Source organism: Rissa tridactyla, chromosome 10 (genome assembly GCF_028500815.1).
Source record: "Rissa tridactyla isolate bRisTri1 chromosome 10, bRisTri1.patW.cur.20221130, whole genome shotgun sequence".
NCBI lineage: Eukaryota > Metazoa > Chordata > Aves > Charadriiformes > Laridae > Rissa > Rissa tridactyla.
In genome coordinates, this window is record NC_071475.1 from 19,008,715 (window position 1) to 19,028,961 (window position 20,247).

Consider the following 20,247-nt stretch of genomic DNA (forward strand, 5'->3'; position numbering starts at 1 on the left):
TTCCATACAATACAGTAGTGTGTATGCAGGGGGATTTTTGATAGATTAGCTAGATATAGTTAAGCATTTATATTAATAGGTAAAAATTTTGAGGTACTCAAATTCATACACTAGTTTTTGATTTTTGGATGAGACATAGTTGCTGGGGTGATGAAAGGCTTTTCTTAATGTTTCATGTTGATTTTGTGTTATTAGTGGTTAAGAGCTCCAAATAGTCTTGAGCCACTTTGCCTAAGACCTGTGTGATTACATGGTGGGAAACGTACCTCTTCCCAAAGAAAATATTGTCTAAATAAGCAAGATGTTACCTATTTTGTGTGTTATCCCCACTTTACATGTAGGAAACTGAGTACAAAGAAAAGATGACTTTCCTGAGGTCACAGAGGAAGCACGTGGCAGCCCCAAGAACTGGACACATTCCAGAGTCCCCACGTACATCTTTAACCAGGAGATCGTCGTTCCTGTGTTAATAAGGTCCGGACTGCAGTAAGTGATTTAGGTAGGTGCCTTACTGATGTTTTCAGAAATTACTGAGGAACTCGAGTGATTGCAAATCTTTTACGTGGATGGCTCTGAGAAAAAAAGTTAGTCTTCAGTTTATTCAGTTGTACTGTCACTGTAAGCAATTTGCTACTTGACATAAAGAAGAGTCTCAGACTTTGTCTCTAAGATACTGTAATGGGTTTTATACAGGTACAGATTGAGCTACTTCAATTCTCTGGTTTTGCTAATGGTAATGTGCCAAAAAAAACAATATATGTGTCTTAAATATACCAAGTCAGTCATATGAAAAGTCTGCATTCTCCTTTGCAAAATACTTAGGGAGACTTTTGCTAGCGCTAATGGTTGTTCACATAACTAATATTGAATACCTAACTTAGAGCCATGCAACATCTCCTTTCTAAATATATTTATGCTCAACTGAAGTCAGCTTCCCATTTTTATTTGTGGCTTATAGTAAATGCCCCGAGCACATTTTGCACTCAGATTAATAACCACTTTGTCATCACAAGCCTTCCTGGGGCTACCCATTTGGGGGTTTTGTGTTTTGTTGTTTGTGTGGGGTTTTTTTTCTTTCATAAAACAGGGTCAGCATGATTCTTTCTAGCATTTGTAAAGAGGGAAACCTGTGAAATGATCTGTCCCCACTACTCAGATCATTTATTTCACATTTGGAAACTGGCCTTATTTTTAGTAAGCAGGGCAGTGGTACTAACTGCCTGGTATAAGTGGTCTGGTTGGGGATTTTTCTTCTTTTTGGTTGTTGCCAGTTGAGTGTGAGATTCCAGGCGGGTTGAAGTGAACTTGGTTTCACTTGCTGTCACTACTCAGGACTGCCATCAGAAGGAGATCGCTGGCAGCGCTCGTGCTGCTTTCCATATCACTAACTGGGAGCGCAATAAATAGCGTTCAGCTCATTGTAAGGCTCCTGAAATGAATGTGTGCAGAGGCTCCGGTTAGCTGCTTCTCGCCGGTGCAGAAGGGGTGTCAGCTGCTGGGTACCTCTGTCTTTCTCTCCTGCCTTCATTGCTGGGTCTGCTGGGGTCGGGTCAAGTGGCGCTGCCCAACTTCTCAACAGGTAACCTTGTTCCTTTCTTACCGCATTGGCAAGCCTGCGTTTGAAATGCCCGTGCAGAGCTCATCTGCAAGGTGCTGGGGTTTATTAAGGCAAAGGTATTAATAACTTGCATCTCGGTAATTGAGAGAGACTGTTTGGAAGCAGGTTAAGGCACAAAACTTGCTGCCTCGTATGTCCCTGTGCCAGGTGCTAAAATGCCTCCTCACCAGCAGACGCAGAGGGCCATTTCCTGGTTTTGCGCAAGTGGACAGTGTTTTGCAGATGTTAGTAGTTGGCCTGAACAAGACAGTAACTCCGCAGAGGAGCAAGGCTTGATGGTATCTGAAATAAGAGATGACTGTGATTTTCAATTTTGTTTTAGTAACCACAGATTTCTCCCTATCCTTTTTTTTCACTGTAAATACTGTTGTTTTTTCTCCACTGATTTAACTCCGCACTGCTTGGGGAGCTTGCTTTTTGATGAAAGCATCTGGACAGAGACTTTAAGAGAAGAAAGAGTCTTTTAGCAAATATTTGGGCAAATCCCTAAGGGAGAATTTTAACAGGATCTTAATGTGTAGTGCTAGGGAGTCTACAGTCTGCGCAGAGGCATCCAGTGTCACTGATCTGGCTTGATACTTTTGGGAGAAGCGCTGGAAGGGTGCCTAAGACTGCAGGCAGTGGCCTCAAGACTTGAGGTCCTGAGTTCGGTACGTGAGTTTCCTGGGATAGAGACGTTGAGCTGGGCCCTGTGTCCCCTACTTGCTCTGGTTTGGGATTGGGTGAGAAGTGCTGTGCAGCTCAGCAACGTGCTACAGCTCTGGGGGACCCTAACTCACACTCCAGTGCTGCTCTGTGCTGGGTTCCAGGGCAGGGAACTCCAGCTTACAGCCTGGGGCCACGTTGGTCCCACGAGCCTTCAGCTTCCTCGGGGAAGAGGGTGAGGGTGTGTTTTGCTGCTGAGCAGGATGTGGCTAATCCTGGGCTGTATTTCTTCAGTTGCGACAGCCTCTCCTTTGTGCTCCTGAACACAATGACACGGGGGAGGCTGCTGGTGCAGTCTGCAAATAATGGCTTGCTCTGTTTTCTTCTGCTGGGGGTTCTTAGTGTTACTCTACAAATAGGAATGATTTAGTCCTCAGTCCCTCCACCTCAGTTTGAGGGCAAGTGTTAATACTTCCAGTGTTATTCCATAATCTTATAGACAGAAAATGTGAAACACAGAAAGATTACATGACTTGCCCAAGATCAGAATCAGGAACAGATTCCAGATATCTCTTCCTCTCTGGTCTTGGTATCCAGCAGTGCTTTTCCAGATCTTCCCTGGGATGGTTAACTGCCGCATTGCTTCGCCTGCTCTGACCATAAGAAGCCTGGAGCCATGGCTTGGCTTGGAAGCTGATGGTGCTGAGGTAGGATTGAGGTTGAGCACTTCACTGTAGAAGTACGTGGCAACCTTCAGGGGAAGTCCTGCACATACAGAAATTAAAAGGACCTCAGTGCAGCTAGGACTCTACTAGGACTCCACACAGAGCCTGACTCTTTCCACAGGCAAATGCAAAGCCTCACTTTTCTGAGGAAGGAATGGGAATATTTTAGGCTAGCTACAGCAGAGCCACGGTGGTATTTCTACGATGAGTTGTGGTGTGGATTAGGATGAGCAAGGTGCCTCTCAGAGTGGTAACTGGCTCAGGGAGAGAGAAGTTGGCAGGCACTGCATCAAGCGTGGGCTCATTCAAGAGAGTGCCCTTGCAGTGTATTGGTGTTGTGCTGAAGCTGGATGTTTAGGATCTGGGAAATAGGAAACAGAGACTGTTTGTGTCTCCATCGTCGCTTGAAAACAACCCTTTTCCCATGTAGCTGTGCATGTCTCAAAAAAAAAAAAAAGCTTCTGTCACTGTCTGTTTCCTAGTAGATAGATCTTTAGTCCATAAGCTCCTGTCCCAGCTGGTAGCACTTGCCTAGGTTGCTGGCTGTCTCAGAAGAAGAGACACAGACAGGATGGCCTCTTCCTCCTCACTCGGGTTCTTTCCCCTCAGCCCCATCACCAGCACAGCTCAGCAGACAGGGAACTACGCACCATTTTGTGGATGGGGAACTGAAACACATGAAGGCACTTTCATTAGGGTTACACAGAGAAATCTATAACAAGGTCAGAAATGTAACTGTAGGTAAAACTACAGAGGTTCCCATTCAGGCCTTGCGCTGGTTCCTAGCACTGTGAAGCATGGAAGCCCATACAGTTCCTGTATTTTTTGTCCTCTGTCTTCTGGCCTGGATATTTTATCAGTCAGGATATGCTGGACGTAGTGGAATAGCTTGCTGATTGAATCAGTTTGAAAGTTCATGCTGGTAATGTCACATAGGAACTGAATTTTTCCCACTGAACTGTTGCTTAGTCCATGCTTCTCAGATAAGTGAGAAGTTAAGTTGGTCGAGTTGTCCTCTCTGAAAATAGTTTTGAAAGTAAGAATCCTTACCATATAGAGAAGTGCTGAACTCAGATTGGAAAGGGTGTAAATGACAACCAAAATGATAGGGAGATATGATCACATCCCAAGAAACTGGAACATGTTTGTTCAGCCAGGTGAGATGGGGGAGATCAGATTAATGTGTATATCTGGTAGAGTGGGTTTAAAAATGGAGGAGAGACAAACATTGGTGCTGAAGGACTCTGGTGATGCAAGAAGAAATGACAAATTGCTCATTAAAAAAAAACAACAAGCAAGGAACTAGGAGACTTTTAAGCACGAGACAAAAGAAGGCTTAGACATAGCCACTCAAAGTAGTTAGGGAAATCACCTATAGAGGTTATTTATGTTTCTGAGATGTGATTTATGAGACTGTAGCAGTTACCTGCTGTTGCCACAAGATTGATTTAGTGGCCCGTAAGTTCTTCATTTCACAGAAAAATCTGGCACAGAAGGTTCATTTGCCAGAGTGTTGCTACCACTGCCCTTTCCCAAGGGGGCTATCCAACGCTTGGCTATCCTGCTTTTCTGGTAGAACAGTCCACGGGGAACTGCGACAAGCTGTGGTATTTCTTGATCTGCTGTGAGATCTGAAAAGACGTGAGCATTTGATTTCTCGGAAGGTGAAAGTAATTTCTCATAATGCAAGTGCAGATCGTTATTGCTACAGTTATTGGAATGAAAGGTTTCTCTCTGCGCGGCCTTCTTAGTCCCCTTCTTTAGATGTCTTGACTATCAAAGTCTTTTATCCTCCTCCGCTTGATGCAGGGCTTGGGCCGAATTTTTCCCTCCCTCTTTTACTAGAGGGACTGAAGACTGACCGCGTTCACGTCAGTGAAGTTACCCTGGGTTTACCTTGTCACACGTGACAGCAGAACAATGGCGCTGTGCTACTAAGTGGGAGTTGTGCTTTGTGGATATTTTTTCCCATTATTATAGAGACAGCAGCAGAGTTAAGGCTATAATGAAGGGTCTCTTATAATCACACTCCTATTATGCCTTGAAAAAGCCTTTGTGAGCTTTGTATTTTGTATGTGGGCACTGCAGCTAGACAATCATTTTCTGGCAGCATTTGCTGTGAATCATGCACACAGTTTGGGGGTTTTAGTACGATGTCTTAAGCATCCCTGTGTCATATTGTTATTATCCCAAGGACGTAGCCTAAAACTTAACCTCCCTGAGGAAACAAACAGGAAGGGGATCTGCTGTTTAATTTACTTGCCCAAGTCAGCAGGCTCATCCCCAAGGCTTCCCCTGTAGTCTGTGGAGAGGAAAACGTCCCTCAAGAAGCTCTTCAGTGCCCTGTGTTAGACTACAACTGCATTGTCCCCGGGAGGAGCTTTTCTCTTCTGAGAACTCGGTATGGTAGAAAACCCGGCTTTGTACAAATTAGCACCTAAATCAGGTGTAAAGCGTTAGACTGTGAGAATCCTTTGTCCTCTGCCAGGTGCCCGGGAATGCTTTTGGGATGTGAGATGCTTTGGTTTAGGTGGTGTCTCTGCAACATAGAGGTCTGAATACTGCCAAAAACATGTATTCACATATCTGCATCATTTGCAAAGTGTGTATATGGCTGACATCATAAAGGTGATCTAAGGCCCACAGGCATTTAGGTAGGTTTTTTAGATCCCATGCCCTTATGGACAGTGTATAGCACTGGAATTCAGCCCCGCTGACTCCGCTCCCAGCAGGGAGTGCAGTGACTCTGGAAAGCATACTTGTTTTTTGGTATACAATGGGAGTCAATATTGATTTGGGGGTTTATATATATAAATGGAAAGCTGTTGTTGAGAAATTTGAAGTAGAATTGCATTGGATGCTTTTGCTTTGTATACATCTTGCATTGAGTCATGTAAAGCTTACAAAAGCCCTAAGCTTGTATAGCTTTCCTTGGTTTTTTTCTTTTCACACTAGGCTTCAAGAAGCTGTGCCTTTGGTGGGTGATGGGAAGGTGGAAGTGAGATGTGCAAAGACACTGGTATCTCCTGATAGTCTCTGTATGTTTGTCTGCAGTCCTGTCTGTAGAAAGCTTGGCAGATACGTGAAAGACATTGTAGAGCGTATCAGTCTTGCAAGATTTGGAAAATAATTGTTGTGCAAGAACTGACTTTCTTTGCATCTGGGGAAAAAATTAATTCTGTATGCTGTGGTTGCTCCCACTTGAATGCAAAATTTGGATTTAACGCAGGTTTCAGTTACAGTGAACTCATGAGAGAGGCTGTGTCAATAAGAGCAATGGCTTCAGTGGCTGTCATGACTGCATACATTTGGTTAGAATATAGAGTGAAGGCTGGAAGTTTTCTTGCTGCATTTGCCAGTGACATTTTCAGATTCTGCGTGTCCAACCTGAGGTGACCAAGCAGAGAGTGCAATCTGAGACTGAAAAATAAAATACAAATACTTAGCTCTCCTATCAGCATCGCCTCCCCTAGCTATAACTACATCTATTGTTATCTTTGACAATATCTGCCATAGCCCATCATTCAGCCTGTTCCTTATGCTTCACCATTACCAGGGAAAAACAGGGGAAAAATGTGCAAGTATGATACTTTTCAAGGACGTGTTTGTATTTCCTCCATAACACTTTTCTCCATATTAGCATTAGGACCTGAATTCCAAGAAGCACTGAACCAGTGCTTTCCAATTACTGTGATCCATAGGTAGAAGCTGTGTTGTCAGAGCAGCCGCAATCTCTCCTCAGGAACCTGGCTTGGACAGCACTTTCACACTTGTCCATTCCTATGGCGATGTCTATTCCATTGCATCTGGTGGCTGAGGGGCTGCTCAGGCTCATGAACCTTCAAGACACCTTTGCTGCGCTCTGGGCTGATGCCGCAGCAGATGTGTGCAGCACGAGGCAGGGCTGGCTTAGACCTGCCTTTGGGAAGAGGCACTGAGGCTTCTCTGCTCCTAAAGCAGCCCAGGGTCCATGTACCTGAGTGACTCCCTCCTTCCTCAGCCAGCCCCAGATGCCAAGACCAGCACAAGTCTGTTTGAGCCCCAGTTCTGACCAGTAAATGAGAATGCAGGAAACAGTAGCTGGACCAGAGGGCACAATATTGTCATCTTCAGTTAAGGCCCTCTCATCTTTGGGACTTGACATCTGATCAAGCTACAAAGCTCTGGTAACAGTTTCTAAAAGCACAGCTCTTTGCTGAAAGAGACTGCAAAAGCGTTTCATACTTGTCTCTCAGGGACTTGGTGGCAACTGTGCACGGCTTGCAAGTACAAAGAAACCTTTTTTTTTTTTTTTTCTAACTGTCTCCCCTTCAGATGCAGCCTGATCTCAGAGACCTGAGTCTTTCGTCAACCATCATCATCAACCAGTCTTTCCATTGCCCTCTGATCAGAGGTTTTGATAGAAAAGCCGAGTGTGCAGCAGCACCTCTGAGCTGGGTCCCAACAGTGTGCACCAAGGGACATCCAGGGAGTTTGCTAGGTAGGGTTGCTCATGCATGAACTGGAACTGAACCCAACTTCTGCCCTCCAGCATTATTTTGAAGAAAACAGTCACGCTCTTCTACACGATGCAGCTGTGCTCTTACTTGCAATGCTGCCTTTATTGCCTCAGGTAGAGCCTGCCAGAGGGACTTAGGGACCCAGCAGCACTCAAGGCTGATGGGACAGAGCTGTTTTAGCATGCTGTTGTTACCTTTCATTTAACAAGGCAGAAAGGAGAAACAAAAGAGGTAGAGAAAAGAGCTGCGAAAAACATTTCTCAGGCAGAAGAGCTTCTGTAGCCAAGGCAGATTAAATCTGCAACGCCTAGGTGAGAAGGAGAAGGCAATGACTTTGCACAGAAGGTAGAAGTGCGTTGTTCATCTATTTACTGCTGCTTTCCTCAGCAAGCAATGGTGTCGCTTTCCCAACTGCACTATTCTCAGCTGTTTATTTTGTGGTAAGAATTACTGACAAATGAGGATTCAGTCAGCCAGCACTGCTGGCCTCTGTCCACCCAGGCTCAGTCCCCACAGCCCCTTGCATCTTCCTGAGCCCTCCCTCCTGTGTAAGAAGGAAAGGAGGGTGCCAAGGTCTGGTGGGGGGCTCCAAGTGCCTTTTTCAAGCAGATCAGCAAACTGAGAGGTGAACTGGGATCCTTGGATAGGGTTTACCTCACATGCAAGCAAGACCAATGACCGCCATCTCTCTTAACGTGCCTTGGGATTCAAGTGCCAGCTGAGGTCAAGGTCTCTTCCCTCCTTTTCCTGCTTTGGGATGTGAGGGTGTAAATGCTCACAGTCAGGCTGCCACCTTCTCTGGCAACCACCACCAGAGGAGAAACCTCAAGCACAAGCAAGGAAAGTCATTGGTTTCCTATGTACCCTCGACAGCTCATGATCTTGGTTATTTCTTAGAGCAAACAAGTCAGATCAGGGCTCATTCCAACCACAGCAGGCACTAAGCAGAGCCTGGGGACAGGAGGAGGCTGACTGGCAATCCTGCTGGTACAAAACTTGCAGCAGACAAACCAGTGCTCAGTATCTAAGCAGCACCCAAGTGCGGGTGACCTTGTTTGTCCTGTAGGAAATAGTGAGTCTCGTGTAGGACCAGAGGCCTGGGTGCTCTGAAATGGCGTCAGGCCATCTCTTCAGACAGTGCCTGTTCAGTCAGTGAACAAACTCTTGAGGGGCAGCTCCAGAGCTAAATTCATCTCTTAAAGAGTTGGTACCCTGATACTTGCTCTCTCAAGCATCCTGATATAAGGCTCTCTTTGCTGTGGATTTGGGTTTCAGGATTACCTCTGGTCTCTGACGATGTAGGAGTTCCAAATGGAGCTTTACCCTCGAATGGGGTGTTTATAACTCACCACCACTTTGTCTCCCACCTCGTCCCTCCTCAGGCAAAGGAAGCCTACAAAGAGGAGAGTTCAGAGAGCTGAAGACATTGGCTTTGTCAGTTTGGATTAAACTGGCCGACAAGGCGGGGAAAGGTAGATGCAGGTACCAACATGCTCTAGTACCTGGAGCAATTGGCTCCTTTGGCAAAAGGCTCAGAAAGCTGAGGAATGGGCCGTGTAAGAGAATGGTTCATTAATGTTTATAAAGCACGGTTACACTTCTGAATGTCTGCTATGTCACAGACTCTTCCAGCTGATGAAAACAATAGCAAGCTGTCATGCCTGATTCTCTCTCACCATTTCAGCCTTGCAGGTAGAGGAGAATCTGTAACAAGATTGGGAAAAAAAGAAGAGACAAGTTTTCTTTCCCAGTCCATGGAAAAATAACCCTGTTGGATTATCATCTGGAAACAGTGGAAACTGCCAACATGAGCAACGAGAGGCCGGTGAACCCCAGCTCATCTACACTGACCGAGGGCCTGAAGAGAAAGAGGGGAAGACCAAAGAAGCAGCCCCAGGTGAGGGCACATCACCCTAAGAGGCTGCCTGAGGATGCTGTGGCATTAGCCTGTTGGGATTTGCAGGCAGCCCTGGGAAGTGGCTCGCTAACAAGGAGCAAGGGAAGCTGAGGCATTCTGTGATAAATATTATTGCTATTCAGGAAAGCAGTAGCGTGTGCACCATGGGGCATCTTAGCCACTGGCTTCAGAGTTGCCTCTAATGTAGCAGGCCATGACTGTTCAGGCCAGGAAATGGCATGAGAGCAGCTAGCCAGATCTCTGTTCCAGTCTGGAGACTTTCAGGTGTCACCACGCTCTGTTTCTGCACCAGTAGCTAGATAGAGGGAAGAAGGCCAAGGCTTTTTCTCTCCTCATTCCAGACACTATAGTCAGAGTCCTTGGGATTTATTAATTTCCACAGACCAAAAGATAAAGGGGTGGAAGTATTACTGGCCATCTTCTAATGCACTTCAGCAGCTGGAAAGGCAGAGACGAACACGTATTTAGTGGTCTGGGTGCTCTAATTGGCGTAAGACAGTCTAAGATACATTAAAATGAGAAGCTGTAAGTTGTTCCAGGGATCATCCCACTTAAATGGTTTTCTCCTTTTGTCCCAGGAGGAGGCTGTAGGACCATTGCCAGCGAAGAAACCACGAGGAAGGCCAAAAGGAAGCAAGAAGGTGACTACTGTATCTGGACAAACGGTAAGAGTAAATGGCTTATTTTCTTTTATGGGAGAGAGAAGCTGGCTGTCACTTTTCCTTTAAGCGTTGCTAGAGGGACAAGCAGGGAGGCTTCTCTTAGCTTTACAGATAGACAGTGAAAGTTGTCTCTAATTCAGCGCAGCCTTAATTGCCACTGTTGGACAAATCAGTTATTGTGGTCTTTGTCTTAACTCACCTCCCAGCCTTCCTGTGTTGCCGCTGCCTGTTCAGCAGCTTCCTTCTAGCGTTTCTCCTCCACCATTGCCAAATAATCACAACCAGCATAGTCTGGCAGGTGTTTCCTCCTCAACTGTCTTCTATCCCCAGCGTTAGCCTTTTCTGCTACTTGTCTTACAAGAACTTTATACAGAGGTCACCTTGGCCATGTTCAGTGTATTACTCACGGTGCCTAGCAAGTATGAGAGGTGAAAATACTTTTTTTTTCCCTTTGTTTTCAACGAAGGTAGAACCTTCTGGGAAAAGGCCAAGAGGGAGGCCTCGCAAGTGGGTGAGTACAGTGTTCAGTCCTCTTCCTCTTCTCCAGTCATGGATCCTGGGGGATTTTCAGTTGTATATGCTCTTTTCAGGCTCTATGTGCAACAACATTCTTTCAGCCTAGGTGACCTGGAAATCTAACACTTTAGGGAAGCTCCGACCACCTTTCCAGTAACTCACCCCTAAGATTCAGCTCCTGAAAGAATCCTGAGAGCCCAGGAGAGCTGCTGTGCTTAATTCAACACATATTAGTCTTCCACAGTACTTTTCCAGGCTGGAAGGTCAGACCAGAGATTCCACCCTTTCTAGGGGAGAGGGGTTGTCTTCCTAGGAGTCTTGAAAGACTGGAGTGATTGCTTAGCATATTAATTTGTCTCAAAAGAAGAAACTTAAAATTAATCAAAAAGAGGAATTTGGTGAATGACGAAACTTTGAATCCTGCCAGCAGGAGGCTCTTTTATGCAGCAAACAAAGGATTAGTAAGAATCAGTAGTTAGAAGATGAACATAGAACGTTCCAGGTGCTGGGGGGGGGGGGAAGAAGATGAAAGCTTTGCATCATTAAGGATATTGCGAACAATTATTGGCACATTGTCTATCATTAGGAGTGATGGAAAAAAACCCCAAACAAACAAAAAAAACAACCACAAACCATTACTTGGTGTGTATTTGTTACTGCACAAATTCTAGACCAAACCCAATCTGTGCAATTGCTGCAGGAATCTGTAGGTTTGTTCTACAGCTATGGTGCCACCGGAATCCTTGGGATGGAAAGAAATGCTGTCTGGCTCAGCAGAAACAGAGGGACAGAGCAGCGTGTGAGGGCCACACGGGAGACTTGGAAGCAAATCTTCACCAGGGAGGATATGGGAGAGATTAGAAGACACTGCTGACATGACAGGCCATACGAATTCTTGGATAGTGATGGAGGGAAACTGTCCGCAAACTCAGTGCAGAACTGAATCTCCCAGACAAGAGATCTGCTCCATAAATATGTCCATTTGCTGTTTCTTCCTTGAAATCCAGATGAGAAGGTCACAGTCTAGTTCACCACATAGCTTTTGCTAAAAGCCCATTGCTTTTTCTAAACCAATTTATATTATTTAAATACACTGTGTAGGGAAGCCTGGTACGTTACCAGTGCTTGAAGCAACCAGCTCTGCAAATTGGGATCCTCAAGCTCTATGGAAAAAATATTGGAGGCAGCAATGGCTGTGTCTTAGAGACCAAAACAAACATCTTACCCAGTGAGTTCTGCTGGTGTCATTCCTGGTCTGACAAATCGCAAATAGAAGCAGGAGGACCTGGGAGGACATGAGTAAAGGACAGTGTTCTCCCTTTCAGTAGTGGTAGGGCGCCATGGCCAGGTTGTTGTGAAAAGCCCAAAGTGCATTTGGAGGAAAAAGAAACATCTTGGGGCTGCAAAGTAGGAAAAGGAAAAAACAAAGACAAAAAAAAAAGAGGGGAAAAAGACATTATTTTTTTTAGATTATCTTTGGGTTTTAGGGCGAGAAAGAAATGAGATGAGGGAAAAAGTACAAAGCAGCAGCAAATAAGGAGAGAACATGCTCTTCTATGAAGTAGATGCAAGCAAGCAAGAAAAATGACTTGCAAGTGTATAGCTCAGAGAGATACTTACTAGAACCATGGGTACTGGAGAGATCAGAAAGGGATAAGGAGGTGAGGCACAGCCAGTCCTAGGTCTTGATTCTCTTTTGAGGACAGAGTGGGTCAGAAGGAGCTCAGATACTATGGGGAAGATACTATTTTCCTGCCCAAAGCATCTATAAGCAGGGATACATGGATTGTTCCTGGACCAGATGAGGAGCACAGTCCTGTTTAAGCAGAGTGTCCAGGACAAAAGGGACTGTGAGAAGGGAGGCATCGTTATCTACTGATAGAGAACAGAGCTGGACGTTGCTGAGCTGGACTCAAAATGGCAGGGTAATACAGCTAAGCCTGAGGCACAGTATCAGCCTGAATCAGGGCAGGGGACAGTTGAACAGCCAGAAACCATGCCTCCCAGGTAAAATGGATTGAAGATCACTTCATAAAAATAAAATGAGAGATAGTATAGGTGTTCCCTGAAGGGCTGTGATTGCAGGGCTCTCCCTGCCCTAGCAGTGGTGTGATGGTCCTTCCTTGGGAGCAGGGAAAGGCAGGACTTTGCAAGTAGCTTTGAAGCAGTTGGGGTATTGCTGAATTTAATACTGAGTAAGAGCAATATTCATCAGCAGGTGCAATTTGACCTGGCCACGTGCATGAGAGGAGGCAGAGATTAAGAGAGAGACCACCTTGTCTTGGACAATGGTACAAAGGGTTGTGTCCTGTATGGGTACCTGTGAACTACAGTGGGTAAATGCAAGTGCAGAGGCCAAAGGACTCCAGAGGAGCTGGCAGGCAGTTTCTGGCACTAGTTTATGCATTCTTCATCTAACCTGAAATAGGCAAGTTTAACCCTCGGGAGTGCTACAGTGCCTTTCTGCTCGCTGTCTGGTAAGGGAAAGAGCAGGCAATGAAATTCTGTGGGAGGAATAGATTCAGTCCCAGCTTTTGCTGTTGCCGTGATGCAGTCTGATAGGGACAGAGGAGCCTTGGCTGTGAAACTCTGTTATTATAGGGTTCAGGAAAGCCAAAAAAAGTGAAATGCTATATAAAGCTCCTATGCAGGAGAACTCTGAGAGAGGGTTTCAGAGCAAGGGACAGTTTATAAAACACCTGCTGGTAGGGCTGTCTTGTGGTTAAACTGACAGTAATAGTGACAGAGGAGATGGCTTCATCCCTGCTTTGTAGTTAGTCTGTGTGCGTGATGCGGCTGCAGAGAGAGACCCCCACTTCCCCTCCCAGGGATAGGCTCCTGCAGTAGAAAAGCAAATGGGTATGTTTGATACCCACAGGCAGGCACAGTTAAGGCAGTGTTAAGAACATGCTCTCCAACTTCTTGTGGGGCACAGACACCCATATGTGTGCTGTCAAAAGCTATTATCTGAAATAAAGCTAGCTGGAATAGTTTGGAATAGTTTTCCTGTCCTTTTTTTTTGTTGTTGTTGGAAGTGCAATTTCAAAAAAATAATTTCAATGGAAATTCTGATTTTTCTATAATGATAATCTAATTTTTATTAGATTATTATTAGGGGTAATGGGCACAAGTTACTCCTGGGGAGATTCCAGTTGAACACAAGAGGAAGATTTTTTCAATGAGAACAATCGGCCATTGCAATAATCTCCCCAGGGAAGTGGTGGATTCCATCATTGGACACTTTAAAGATTCAGCCGGACAGGGTGCTGGGCCATCTCATCTAGACCGTGCTTTTGCCAAGCAAGGTTGGACCTTGAGGTCCCTTCCAACCTGGTATTCTATGGTTAATAAAAACACTTCCTTCTAAGTTCAGTTCACACTTTATTCTTCTTTGAGAGCTTTATGCCACACAGAAGAAGCAGGACAACAAGCAGGACCACTGCTAGTAGTGGTATTGAATGTCTGGTATCCCTCAGCTGGGTGTGTACATATGCTTCTTTTTACTTTTTTTAGAATTATAGTTATGTTGGAACAGCCCACTGCAGATCCTTCAGTTCAAACCACTGCTCAAAGCAGGTCTAAATGGATCAGGGTGCTCAGGGATTCGCCCAGTCTATAAACATCTATAGCATGCTAGAAATAATTTATAACCATCTCTCATCTGTAACAGGCTGCAAATGAGGTCAGAAAAGACTCTTCCAGCCATTCTCTTCTGTTACAGATTGTAGTAGCTGCAGTTCTGGGCTAGGCTTGGGGTTTTGCAGTTAAATTGAGGTAAATTGATCTATTAATCAAAATTAATTTGTTTTAACAGCTTGAGGAGTTTTGGGGGGGCAAAACCAAAACAGAAGGAAAAGAACAGCCGTTTGGTTTTTAATTTTCGATGGACAAAATTTTTAGTTGTTCAGGACAGGAAAATATCCTGAAATATAGAAAGTGTTCTCAAGGATGAAAAAAATTCTCCATGGCTGCATAATGGGGAGATTTTTTCACAGTGTGGGGATATGTGTCTCATAAGGCTGGTAATATGGTGGGTTATTATGGATTCTGACAACCATTCAGAGATGCTTGTGGATGTGTGTGGACACTAGATGCACTGGCGCTTGCTCTTGCTTATGGTTGGATGTAGGAAGTAGTGGCAAATGGTCATGCTTTCAGGGCTGCACAGCCTTATTTAAATAACACAGATCAAAGGCTTTTTGTTTTCCATCTACTTTGCATATTAGCGATTTTGTCTCTTGATACCTAATTTTATGTGGGTGTTTTTCTTTGTTTTTTGGTGTTTTTCTTCGTAGCCTCAACTAGTGGTCCAAGAAGGAGTGTCTCAGGAAGGAAATCCTCAGGGAAGCAGTGACTTGAATTTGAACTCAGCGCCAGCCACCCAAGGTTTGAAATTAGATAATTGTAATTACATGAGACTAAACTCTGCAGCCATGCTCCTGGCAAACCATGCCTGTATCCCCAAAGCTCTAGCACTGGCTGCGTTCGTTATGGTAAATCCTACAAACAGGAGGATTTGGCAGGCTTCCAGGCACATTACAGCAGGAAGGGTAGCACATTCCTTCCATCTAATTCAGTTGTGACTATTTCAGCTCAAGTGGAGTCAGAAAAGAGGGATGGGAAGAGAATCTATACCTTTGTCTTTCCAAGAAATCATGTATCTGAGGTTCTGGTCAGTGTTCACAGGTGTGGCTTGGTGGAATTGGCTGTGTTATGTAGAAAGTGAAAATAGATCATGAATGTCTTACCTTACTTTAAAAAAAAAAAAATAAATTTGAAGATCCCTTGACATCTGGGACATCCTAGTATTCTGGATTAACTCCAGCATGCCTCCATGATAGCCTTGCTCTCTCCTTCCTGGCTTGTACTCCAAGGCAGTGCTCCCTGTTAGTGGCTGGCACGCTAGCAGAGATGCTAATGCATCAGCAGCACAGAGAATGACGACACTGGCAAGTTTCTATAAAGGGCTGCAAAGTTACCTAAGCTTCTCTGAGATGAGATGCCAGATAACTGTTACCTCTGTTGTAGGAAGTTACAGATGCACCACCCAGAGCCCCAGCCTCACTACAACCCTGGGAAAGTGCAAATCCAAGCCCAGCCTATACCATCAAGGCCATTCCTGAGATAGATGCCAGGAAGACTTGCATGCAGCTGAGTCCTACCTTCCGTGAGCACTGTGGGAAGCTATTCATTAAATACTTTCCCTTGAGTGGGAGGGGGAAGGGAGCCAGCAACCCAGGAGAGGCAGATGTTGCCTTGTTTTGCCATGTGGTCAGCACAGCTGCTCCCTCATCCCGCTGCCGTTAGTGCTGCTGAGCGTGGCGTGTGAAGCAGCTTAACTGACGCCGGGCAGCCAAACCCAACCTCAGGTTCTTAGAAAGTCCCTGGAAATGCCGCATGATAAAATGCCAGAATAGTTAACCTCAGTTGCTTGATTCAGTTTCCTCTCGGGCTCCTGTTCCCGTATCACTTCCTGCCACCGAGTTGTGTGATGACATCAGCAGAGCCGCAGGCTCGCGGATGATGAGCTCACCTCCGGCCCGGTCGCTGCCTTTCTGTAGTACTCCTAAGCATCACCCGAAACCACAGCCAATGTGGGTACTTTCTTCTTCCTTTCAGTTTGAGTGGGACCGAGGGCAGTGACATGAGGAATACGTTTTCCTCCTGTCGCAGTGAGGTAGAACCAGATGTGACAGGATAAGCGGATGCTGCGGTCAGTGGGAGACAGCAGCGCAGCGCATGATACTGCAGCGCAAACCGCTCTGTGTCTGCCCGCTCAGCCCCAGGGACAGAGAGGGGAGTTTTACTGTTGGGGAAGGTGTGCACTTCTGTGAGAAAAAAACCCCAGCCAGTTGAAGATCAGTGGAGATAAGCGTGTACAGTATGAAACCTGGCAATCCTCTGGAAAATTTCATAACAGTTGGTATTTGCTCAGGAGCTTGAGATGGAATGGTAATCCAGTCTTGGAAACTTCTGACTAAAAAGGGAAAGAGGAGACTTACTATTCTGATTTACCAGAAACTATAGATCCTGTGGCTTGTTTGCAAGCAAGATGCAGTTGCAGCAGCTTTCAGACAGGTAGTTTCTGGATGAACCCATTCTATGGGTCTGAGTTTAACTTAGGTATTATATGCCTGCAAGCTTTTGTGCTACTCGTGTAGGTGGCTGCTGCTCTGAGATTTGTCTTCAATCACATAATAATCTTCTGCTACAGGCACAGCCAGAGATTTTCGTCATTGTGGGGTTTGTTGGTTTGCCTTTTCCTTCCAGGTGAGGATTTTTGAGCTGCTGTGCTAGAGGGAGGACATGGGAGGATGCATGTGCTTGCTCATCCTGCAGGTTGTATGCTGTACAGCTCTGAGTGGGAGAGAGATCTGCCCTGGGCTTCATGTCTGCAACATTAAGGAAGAATTGTTGAAATAAACAACAACTGACTTGCTGAAATAAACAATGGCTGACTCCCTGCTTTTCAGTCAGTCTGTCAGGGGGAGAATCAAGAAATAGGAAGAGCCAAACTAGAAATATGCAAGACATACAAGCCTGCCATGGGGCAGAGAGCTGCTTTAAAGCTACCTGATGTTTTTCCATGGCCTTTGTAGTTGGGGATCCAGCTCTGGTTTTTCCCAAGGCGCTGGTTATCACAGAATGGTTCGGGTTGGAAGGGACCTTAAAGACCATCTAGTTTCAACCCCCTGCCATGGGCAGGGACACCTCCCACTAGACCAGGTTGCTCAGAGTCCCATCCAGCCTGGTCTTAAAGACCTCCAGGGATGGGGCATCCACAACCTCTGTGGGCAACCTGTTCCATCGTCTCACCACCCTCACAGGAGAGAATTTCTTCCTGATATCCAATCTGAATGTACCCTCTTTCAATTTGAGGCCGTTACCCCGTGCCCTATCACTCCCTGATCCAGAGTCCCTCCCCAGCTTTCCTGTAGGCCCCCTTCAGGTACTGGAAGGCTGCCATAAGGTCTCCACGGAGCCTTCTCTTCTCCAGGCTGAACAATCCCAACTCTCTCAGTCTGTCCTCATAGCAGAGGTGCTCCACCCCTCTGATCATCTTTGTGGCCCTCCGCTGGACCCGTTCCAACAGGTCCATGTCCTTCTTGTGCTGAGGACTCCAGAGGGGCACGCAGTGCTCCAGGTGGGGTCTCACCAGAGCAGAGTAGAGGGGCTGAATCACCTCCCTCCACCTGCTGGCCACGCTGCTTTTGATGCAGCCCAGGATGCGGTTGGCTTTCTGGGCTGCAAGCGCGCATTGCCGGCTCATGTTGAGCTTCTCGTCCACCAGCACCCCCAAGTCCTTCTCCTCAGGCTCTCAAGCCATTAAATTATGTTTTGGGTGACTCCGGGTTATCTATGAGCAGGCAGAGGTTTGTTAATTGTTCAGGCTTTATTGTGTTGCTACCTGCAGATGCTGCCAATCACAACTCAGTCGTTAAAGTTTTCTGTTAGTCTAGGCCAAGAAGCATTTGTCTTCTCTTCCATCAGTACCACTACTGAATGATGGATGAAGCTGATTTCAAATCCTCTTAAGCCACAAAAGCACCCTTGGTTTGTTTCAATAAGCTTGCTTGGCTAATGGAATATAGGTGTGAGAGCAGAGTTTGCTTTATGGCAAAATTTCCAAGCCCCAGTCCAAAGCCAGGAGCAGCCTTGGGATCTTGCTGCTTTTTGTCTGTCTTTCCTGCCCTGTGTTCTTCTCAGCGCATCGAGAGATGGAGCAGCTGCAAACTCCTTTGTCTCACTTTGTTCCCTCTGCTGCCCCAATGGTCACCTCAGCTGTCCCTGAAACCAGGGGGTTAGCTGCAGATCAGAGCAAGCCGGTGCAGCCAGAAACATTCCCCCCTCTGAGACCATTTTCAGACCTTCTGTGCATCTACTTTCCTGATGTTCATGACTCTATAAGGCGTTTCTGGTATTTCGTGTCTTGCGAGGATCCAGGGTGGTAGCTGGAAACACATATAACTGCTCACAGCAGAGGTTGATCGTGTGCATTTGCATAGCAGAAGCCAGCAAATTTCACACAGACTGTAATATCTGGGCTCTCAACAGCCTCATGCTGAGGCCTGCTGCCAGGAAAGCCATTTCTGTCACGCATTAGCCTGGAGCTGGTACAAGAGCAAGGGGAATGTTGCTGTGAAGACCTTTAGTTGTTTGGGAATGGATCCTTGCCACCTTTTAACCTTGCACTGACTCTGCAATGGGGCATTTGGGCAGTTAGGCTCCTCTAGACCTCTAACCCTCTCTCTCCCATGATCTTTCCCTTTAGGCGTCACTGGAAAAGATGGTTCCAGGCCCGGCAAAACTACTGGTGTTAGGAGATCTCTGAGCAACATCCCTGCCACAGCTCAGTAGTATGCCACTGTTCATGTCTTGCTGAAGCCAGAGGACTGGAAATCAGGATTTTTAATGTCATACTTCAAATTCTTCCTTTGTGATAATTTTGGCCAAGCTTTCTCTCCTGTTGTCTGCTGGCTTACCCCAAACATACAAACAGGGACTTAGGGGAAGAAATGGCAAATGCCTTGTTGGAGAGATGCCTTTCACAGTTTGTAGTATAACTTTTCTGAGGAAATTAATCTTTCTTAAAAATACTTGGATAACATGGTGCCTTGCCCTGCCACAGACAGCAATTGTTCAACAGAAAGGTAGCGCAGATACAGTAAAGGAAACTTATTTACACAGCTAATTGCTGAAGTTATGTATCCTACCACCTCTGGTAGATGGATGGAGCAGTCCCAAGAGCTTACGTTTTGCTCAGTTGCCCATAGGGATTGCATCTGAAAGACAGTCTTTTGAGTCCTTTCTTTACTATTATCAGAAAGAAAAACCTTCATGGCCATTCCAGCTTACCTAATGCTGTTGCTCCCGTGGTCAGTAACTTGGATACTTTAGGGGAAAGTTTGCACCCTGATGTCTTGGGATTCATTCTTAAATTTTTATCCTAGCACTGTCAGCTCAGGGCCATCTCCTATAACTAGCTTTTGGCCTGGTGGTGCTCCCCCTGAATCCGACAGCAACTCTGAGTGCACAATGTTTACAAGCTTAGTCACAGCCACTGGATTTCATCACTTCAAAGGAGTGTCTGTAAAGAACCAGTTACACAAAAGTTGCTTCCTTGCAGAGCCTCAGGATTCAGTTTAAATCAGTTGTATCTTCAGTCCATAATATGCGTATGTGGGGTCCTCTAGTGTTGTAGCTATGCAAATAAAAGCTTGCTGATACAATTTAGTTTGGGGAGGCAGCAGTAGACAGTTGGTCTGAGATCGTTGCTGGCTGCTCTCAGTCTCACGTTGTATGCAGATTTGTGCTTTCGGTGTCAGAGCTGATCTTGCTGAACTCTGAGGAACTGACGGTATTTCCAATATCCAGTTGCAAACAGTGAAATCCCGGTGGTATTTTCCATCTCGTGGATGCTCTACCTGCCTATTAAAGGGACAAAGTGGGTATTTCAATTATCTTTGACAAGATGTAAAATTGGCTAGCTTTACAGTGTTAAATATTTAAACAGAACATAATTGGCTTTAAATTTATGGCAGTGCATAGCAGAAATCCATGAAATGGCAGTATATATTGAGCTCATTTATTATCCTTTCATCAGAGGTCTGTTCCCTTAGCAGGTATTTATTTAACACAAGAAAATGTATGTAGAATTAAGAGG

At 45.6% G+C, this 20,247-nt stretch overlaps 1 protein-coding gene across 1 annotated transcript; it reads left to right on the plus strand.

Moving 5' to 3' along the window:
- Nucleotides 1–1,452: 1,452 nt before the first annotated feature.
- LOC128915688 (high mobility group protein HMGI-C-like) lies at nucleotides 1,453–19,246 on the plus strand. The gene is made up of 6 exons (XM_054216414.1): nucleotides 1,453–1,579; nucleotides 9,172–9,384; nucleotides 9,984–10,070; nucleotides 10,534–10,578; nucleotides 14,879–14,969; nucleotides 18,856–19,246. The coding sequence occupies exons 2-6, from the start codon at nucleotides 9,295–9,297 to the stop codon at nucleotides 18,939–18,941; spliced, it is 399 nt and encodes a 132-aa protein (XP_054072389.1). The 5' UTR covers nucleotides 1,453–1,579; nucleotides 9,172–9,294; the 3' UTR covers nucleotides 18,942–19,246.
- Nucleotides 19,247–20,247: the final 1,001 nt, after the last annotated feature.

What these genes read in the sequence shown, in the direction of transcription:
- LOC128915688 (XM_054216414.1), top strand. Translation starts at nt 9,295, where the DNA reads ATGAGCAACGAGAGGCCGGTGAACCCCAGCTCATCTACACTGACCGAG. An exon ending in CTACTGTATCTGGACAAACG is followed by an intron (nt 10,071 to 10,533) that starts GTAAGAGTAAAT and finishes TTTTCAACGAAG; the next exon opens with GTAGAACCTTCTGGGAAAAG. An exon ending in GAGGGAGGCCTCGCAAGTGG is followed by an intron (nt 10,579 to 14,878) that starts GTGAGTACAGTG and finishes TTTTCTTCGTAG; the next exon opens with CCTCAACTAGTGGTCCAAGA.